The sequence below is a fragment of the Mus pahari genome, chromosome 20 (assembly GCF_900095145.1).
Source record: "Mus pahari chromosome 20, PAHARI_EIJ_v1.1, whole genome shotgun sequence".
Lineage (NCBI taxonomy): Eukaryota > Metazoa > Chordata > Mammalia > Rodentia > Muridae > Mus > Mus pahari.
This window is the reverse complement of record NC_034609.1, coordinates 46,433,576-46,440,527: the sequence shown is the minus strand read 5'-3', so window position 1 is coordinate 46,440,527 and position 6,952 is coordinate 46,433,576. Positions and strand designations below refer to the sequence as shown.

The 6,952-nt window shown below is 51.3% G+C and overlaps 2 protein-coding genes across 4 annotated transcripts in view; one reads left to right on the top strand and one right to left on the bottom strand.

The window, feature by feature from the left end:
• The window catches only part of Fanca (FA complementation group A), a 54,342-nt gene extending 49,722 nt beyond the window's left edge, over window positions 1–4,620 (top strand). The window contains exons 36-43 of the mRNA XM_021220165.2: window positions 328–440; window positions 1,413–1,548; window positions 2,489–2,551; window positions 2,833–2,938; window positions 3,630–3,702; window positions 3,897–4,065; window positions 4,166–4,258; window positions 4,449–4,620. Of these exons, the coding sequence (XP_021075824.1) occupies window positions 328–440; window positions 1,413–1,548; window positions 2,489–2,551; window positions 2,833–2,938; window positions 3,630–3,702; window positions 3,897–4,065; window positions 4,166–4,258; window positions 4,449–4,556 (861 nt within the window). The 3' untranslated portion in view covers window positions 4,557–4,620. The remainder of the gene's footprint in view (window positions 1–327; window positions 441–1,412; window positions 1,549–2,488; window positions 2,552–2,832; window positions 2,939–3,629; window positions 3,703–3,896; window positions 4,066–4,165; window positions 4,259–4,448) is intronic.
• Znf276 (zinc finger protein 276) overlaps window positions 4,551–6,952 on the bottom strand; it is a 13,782-nt gene continuing 11,380 nt past the window's right edge. For 2 of the 3 annotated variants that reach the window (XM_021220164.2, XM_029532370.1), the window contains exons 10-11: window positions 5,303–5,402; window positions 4,551–5,231 (exon numbers count right to left, since the gene is read on the bottom strand). In XM_021220164.2, the coding sequence (XP_021075823.1) occupies window positions 4,961–5,231; window positions 5,303–5,402 (371 nt within the window). In that variant the 3' untranslated portion in view covers window positions 4,551–4,960. Of the gene's footprint in view, window positions 5,232–5,302; window positions 5,450–6,952 lie in introns of all 3 variants that reach the window. The other variant, XM_029532369.1, reaches the window with a different exon arrangement.

The window sequence follows — 6,952 nt, the reverse complement described above, 5'->3', positions numbered from 1 at the left end:
GGACTATACAGAGAAACCTTGTCTTGAAAGAAAAAGGAAGAACGCCCCATAAGCTGGGTGTGATGGCCTACATCTTTCACCACATCACTTATGATGGAGATGAATTCTCGGCCAGCCAGGTGAATCCTGGGATAGCCAGAGCTATATCCTAAGACTCAGGCTCAAAAAAAGGAAACTTAAAAGTTGCATAGCACTGCGACGTGAGCTGTGGGAAGCTCTCAACTGACTGGCAATTAGATGTCTAGATGGTGGCCAAGGGGCAGCTTATCTCATGGTTGTCCACGACACCTCCCTTAGTCTGCTTCTTGGTGGTCTTTCACTTCTCAGTTGTGGTGGTCGAGCCTGGAGCCGGTGCTGTGTGGTCGGTGGACGAGATGTTACCAGAGCGCACTGCCTCGAGAGCTGCAGAGGCTCCAGGAGGCCCGGGAGTTTGCTGACAAGTAAGCTGCAGCAGTGTCACGGGGGGCGAGGGTCAGCTGCTCCTTGGCTGGGCTGTGTCCGTGGACATCCTCTGAGAACTGGCGTGCTGCCCCTGAGTGCAAGGGGACCCTCAGACTGAGCTGGCTGGCCTGTTTGAGGAGGCTGCTCAAGTGTCTGAAGACTGGTGTCATCAGGTTGATTCCAGTTCGCCCTGCCCTGCATTCTGTTCTACCGCTTAGTTAACACGGGGTGCCCACAGGCCCAAGGCAGGCAGCACAAGGGATAGAACAGGGCAGGGAGCAGGTTCTCGCCTCTCTCTTGACTTGAGAGCCCAGTCTGATTTCTGCCAATGCTGGCTGACAGCCCAGAGGAACACCAAGCCCCTGCAGATCCAAGGAGTCCTCGGGGGCCTCGGCAAGACAGTGCTCTTTATAGAGAACTTCCTTCTGGTAGCGGGTTTGGAATCCATGATGTCTGTGTCCTCCCCTGGTCAGAAGTTCTCCAAAACCTGCTCAGTAACCAGCCAGGTCCTGCTGCCAACCCCACTGCTACAGGGAGCACAGGTTACTCCTTTGACTCCTATAGTGAACAGCATTAGTTTTCTGCCAAACTTTTACCCGCATGGAAACTAAGATATCGTGCTAGTAATAAAGCCTGACTCTTGGCCTAGCCCAGTCACAGGCCTGCATGGACAAGCAGGAATGCAGAGAACTTAGAAGCACTCTGGCTTCTTCCTTCAAAGCTGCCGGGCCCCGATATCCCATTATGAGGTGGGTAGGGCTAAGCTGGTTCCCTCAGAGTGCTGTGCACCATGTGCCTAACTTACATACAGGGATGGCCCCAAACCTATCAGGTCCTCACTGAGGAGACACAATCATCTGTAGTGATGCTGGGCCCTGCATTGTGTTTGAAAGGAGAGCCCCTTGCTGTTAAACACAGATACCTGGTGGCCAGGAACATGGCCATTAAATGTCTGCAACGATGTTTGTCAGTTTCACCTCCTCGTCAGCTTCCCCAGCACCCGGCCCCGCCTGGATCACAGCTGCTGCGCTGCACTTTGCAGCGAGAGAGCATAGGAAGGAAAATGTCACTGCATATCTGAAAGGGCTGGACTGCCAAGGAGAGGAGGTGAGAGAGTTTCCAGTGAGGTTGGACCACTGCCTTTCCTTTTCCAAAGACAAGCGTCAGATCTGGGGTGTCACTCTATTCCAAAGTTACGCAATTAGCTTAGTGTTAATTGGTAAAATGCTTTACTTTTAGAAGCATTTTGTTGGGCTTGGTTTTGTCTGTATTACAACTTAGAGTAAAGCCAGTGTCCACCCTGGGACCCACGCTGCAGGGCTCTGACCACAGAGCGCCTCAGAGACGCCCTAGGCTGCAGCTCTGCCTCTCTGTTCCAACTTCTAAGCAAAAGCACAGTCAGGCCTTAAGTGCTGGGCCCTAGACAAAGAGCCCTAAACACCCAGTGCCTTCTCCAGTGAGCACTTACATGACCTCTAGTGTGTGGACCAAGATTTGTTGGGGATACAGAGGAAATATGAACCAGCACTTGGGGAGGAAATTGCCCCCTCACTCTTCAACATGGGTCCCCTGCTGACTCATAATGTATATGCCAACCGAAGAACTATATCAGTACTAGAGCTGATCGTTTGCTGATCGTTTATAGTATAAACGTCCCAGGATTCTTCCAAGCCTATTTTCCTGTTGTTTTTGAATATTAGAAGGAATGTTAATGGCTTCAGAGCCATTTGGTGAGAGAGAACTGATTTCCACAGGTTGTCCTCTGACCTGCAAGAAATACATGTAGCAAAAATTGTTTGAAATGACCCTATCGGCTGTAATTTATTCTGACATATGCTCTGAATGGTAGTAAGCCTGGCATACTAGCAATCATAGCACTTTGAAGGCTAAGACAGGAAGATTGCTGAAATGAGTTTGAGCTAGCCTGGGCTACATAGTGAGCCCATCTCAAGAAAAGTTAGGGTTCCTCCCCGTCTGAGATCCACTGAGGCCCTAGGCTCTGGAGTGTCAGTGTGTGACTTTGATGCAGGAACTATTTTCCTCCTAGCTGCTCATCGCACTCTTCTTCTTTTCCTTGATGGGTCTACTCTCGTCCTACCTGACCCAATGGGTAAGTCAGACCTTTCAGCTGAGGTAGCCTTTTCCCTGCAACCCTGGCTGGGCAGGAGCCCCAGGTAGTAAGCTCCGCTCAGACTTCAGTTCCGATCCCTGGGTATCTGAGACTCTGTTTGGTTTCCCTTGAGATCTTGCTTCTGAGCTTGGCACAGTGACCTGGTGGGTGTGGGCGCCTCTGTTCAGCTTGTCACCACTTTTAGACTTTGCAAAGTAAAAAGTACAACGATTAGCTTCCCGCCTCCTCAGCTCTTCTGAGGGTTCTTCTGTGAACCACAGGACCCTGCTGAGTATCTGAAGGCTGTAGACATCTGTGCCGAGGTCCTCACGTGCTTGGAAAGAAGGAAGGTGTCCTGGCTGGTGCTCTTCCAGTTGACAGAGAAAGGTGAGAAGCCATGTGTCCCTGAAACAGTATGGGAAGGCTGGCTCTACCCAAGATGAGACAGACACAAATGGATGCACTGCCATGGCAACAGGGTCACGGCAGAGGTAACCTCCAAACAGTTAGGAACAACTCTGGGCGGCAAACTTTTTTTTTTTTTTTTTGGTTTTTTGAGACAGGGTTTCTCTGTATAGCCCTGGCTGTCCTGGAACTCACTTTGTAGACCAGGCTGGCCTCGAACTCAGAAATCAGTCTGCCTCTGCCTCCCACGTGCTGGGATTAAAGGTATGCGCCACCACTGCCCGACGGCGGCAAACTTTTATGGCTTTTACTTTTTACTGAGTTTATAAAACCATACACTTGATTTGGGGTACTAATTTAGGGCACATGCACTTTTAAAGCAACAGAAGAGTCCGTTCCGGACACTCAAACGTCTACCAGCAGACATACTGTTGGGGAAGCAGTGGGAGAGGGACCTGTTCAACTCCCAGTCTCTATTCTGTGTGAGACCAAGGGGAAAAGACTCCTCTCCCCAGCAGCTCTTACAGGAGCCCTCAGTGTAGTCCACAAGCCCCTCTCAATGTCACCACAGCTAGACAGAAACCTTCCAGGGCACACGACATCTCCGAGTTATCCACAGCAATTGACACTGGGTTCAGGAACCCACAGAGCTGACTGAACTCCTGTTTTGCAGATGCCAAGCTGGGGCACCTCCTCCACTTGGCCCCAGATCAGCACACCAGGCTGCGACCACTTGCTTTCTACAGGTGAGCCAGAGTCTGAGGGAGTGAGCCCAACCTCCTGGAGCTGGTCAGAGTAAAGGTGGTGTTCCCAAGGCTGCTCGCTCACTGGGCGGGGAAAGTTCCTTGTCAGTTTGTTCTACAAATGAGTGTGTAGTGGCTGGGCTGGGCTGCCGCTCACCTCTCAGCATCTTCCTTCACCACCTTGCCTTTCCCTGCAGTCTCCTCTCCTGCTTCAGTGAAGGAGCCACTACCAGGGACGCAGCTTTCCTGCATGTTGCTGTGGACATGTACCTCAAGCTGCTGCAGCTCTTTGTGAATGGGGAAACCAGGACTGCGTTCCCTCAGGCCAGCAGAAGCTTAAAGCTCCAAGGGCACTCGGAGCCCCCGGTGAGTGCCCCGTGTCCGAGGGACACTCCCTGGGAGCAGCAGTGAGGTGTGCAATACCACTTCAGTGTGCCTGACCCCTGACTGCCTGTCTCCGTTCTAGGGCAGCCCTGTACAACTGATAACAAAGGCACGTGGTTTTCTACTGCAGCTAATACCTCAGTGCCCAAAACAGTGCTTTTCCAACATGACAGAGGTAACAAACCCAGAGATGTCCTCCCTGAGCCGATTTCACATCTTAGATCAAATGAAACCACAGCCCTGTGACACTTGAGATGGTGGCTGCACACCACAGAGCCATCCAAGTGTCCACCAGCTCCTCATCTATAGACAGCTTATCAGGCTGGCCTGGGGCTGAAGGCACTAAGCATTGTATTTTCTCACAGCTGCTGGCTGGTCGAGGAGACTGTGACCCTGAGGTGAGCAACGCCCTCCTGCAGAGGCAACAGGCTGACCCCGGCTTTGACCTCTACCAGGAGCCTCAGCTGTTCTGACTACACCGACCTCAGTGCGCCAGCCAGCACCTTTGTAAATAATTTATTGCAAGCAGAACATGGAGCTCTTGTTACACTAGAAAGTAGATTACAAATCTCCTTGATTGCTCTAGTTAGGAAAAGAAAAATTAATTATTCATAATCTGTGTCTGGCCTTATTGTTCAGTGTCCATAGGAAAATAAAACTGCTGGTACCACAGCAGGTTGAAGTACACACCTCAGCCCGAGAGGTGCCCTCCACCATATGGCTGCTGGCTCTGTGAGGTGGGGTGTAGCCTGGGGTCCAACGAACAAGCAGAACTATTCGGCAGGAAGAGTGAGGACTGTGAGTGAACGTGTCCTTAACCACATGCCGCCTGCCGAGTTCAAGCTGCTCGACATGCCCAGCGCTCTATCTGCAGTTCTCAGGTTGGCTCCGGCTTCACAGCCTGACCCTCCACGGTCCCAGAGGGGCTCAGAGGCCCAGGTGGCGGCTCTGCGTCCAGAGGCAGGGCTTTGTCCTGGGCCTGGGTCAGAGGATGTACCATGGACATGTGCACGTTGAGGTTGTGGGCCTTTTCAAACCGCCGGCCACACTGGTCACAGGCGAAGTCCAGCTCAGTCTCTGCTTTGTGTTTGGTCATGTGGTACTTGAGGGACGCTCGTTGCCTGCACTGGAACCCACAGACCTCACACCTGGAGGGCAGAGGCAGGTGAGGTAAGCTGCACAGTGCCCCAGTCCCAGGCGGCGCCCAGCCCACACTTACTGCAGCGGCTTGGCTCCCGAGTGGCGCATCTGGTGGACAAGAAGGTGCTTCCTCTGCTTGAAGGTCTGCCCGCATTCGTCACAGATGTAATTGCGCACCTCTGCAAGACCAGAGGGGTGTGAACACCAGCCACCACCAATACCCAATCTGCTCCAGGAGAGGTGACAGTTGTCACTGCTTTATACAACACAAGGGACCTTTAGGAACATTATTTAAAACGAAAGACAACGATGTGAAGAACTTCACTGATAAAGGTTTCTAGCTGGACGATGGCGGCACACCCAGTTCTTGGGAACCAGAGACAGGTGAGCGAGTTCTAGCACAGCCAGGACTACACAGAGAAAAACTAGTTTCCAATATAAACTAGTTCATTAAAAGAGATTTCCAAATTCCTCAAGACACTTACATGGTAGGTCTTCCCCACAGAAACTGTTTGCATTTCACACCTTTATGTTTGTTTTTGAGACAAGATCTCACTGTGTAGCTATGGCTGGCCTTACCAGAGAATTCATAAATATGTGCACCACCATGCCCAGCCTGGCCTTTGCAGGCACAGATCTCTCTCTGGGACTCATCCCAAAGTGAGGCCCGAAACAGCGCAGATAACATCAAGGTGGAGGGGAAGTGGTTTGATGCACTGTGGAAGTTAGCCTCTCAAGCTAGTCAACAGAAACGACAGCCACATCAGGCATGGGGGCACACTGCAATCTTGGTGCTCGATAGTTCAGACCATCCTCTGCTGCATATCAGATTTGAGGCCAGCCGGAATTACATGAAAACTCTCAAAAACAAAAGCCGTTGAGAAGCCTCAGTAGGTAAAGTCACTTGCCACCAAGACTGACTGACTCAAATCTCAGATCTCATGTGAGCTCCGTGTGCTTGCTGTGTGCAAACATATGCTTTCCTTTACCCCATGGCCACTGCAGCACTGTGCACCAACTGTATGTGTTCAACCTAGGCCGCCTACACAGCTATAAAACACCTCTGACCTCTCAGCTCAAGAGTCTTTCACCTCTTTGGTTTTTGAAGCAGGGTACCAGGCTGGCCTCAGACTTAAAGAGCTCTTCCTATGTCTGCCTCCCAAGTGCTGGGATCAAAGGCGTGGGCTAGCACCTCCCCACCAATGTGTCACCTCTGTAGAGAGCTGCTGCTGTGTCCACTAGTGACTGGCAACACAGCTTGAAGATCTGGACCAAAGGAAGCTAGTCATTAGGAGACATGCCCAAATGCTTATCCAGGAAAATCAACATATAGCCGGGTTTCACCATAAAACCAAGTAAATGGTCCATCAATAAAATGCAAGACGCTAATGTAAAACGATTCTGGTCATTTATATAAACCGCTGAAAACAAATCTATCTGAATGAATGCCACAAGTGTGTGGAGCTCGGAAGGCAATGTAGGAGTCGGTTCTTCACCATGTAGGGCCTGGGGAGATCAAGTCATGAGGCTTGATAGATGCCCACTGAGCCATCCTACCAGCTCTAGTGTTCTTTTTGGTTTGTTTTGGGGAGGGTGAGGTGTTAAGAATTTCTTTGTGCCGGGCAGTGGTGGCGCACGCCTTTAATCCCAGCACTTGGGAGGAAGAGGCAGGCGGATTTCTGAGTTGGAGGCCAGCCTGGTCTACAGAGTGAATTCCAGGACAGCCAGG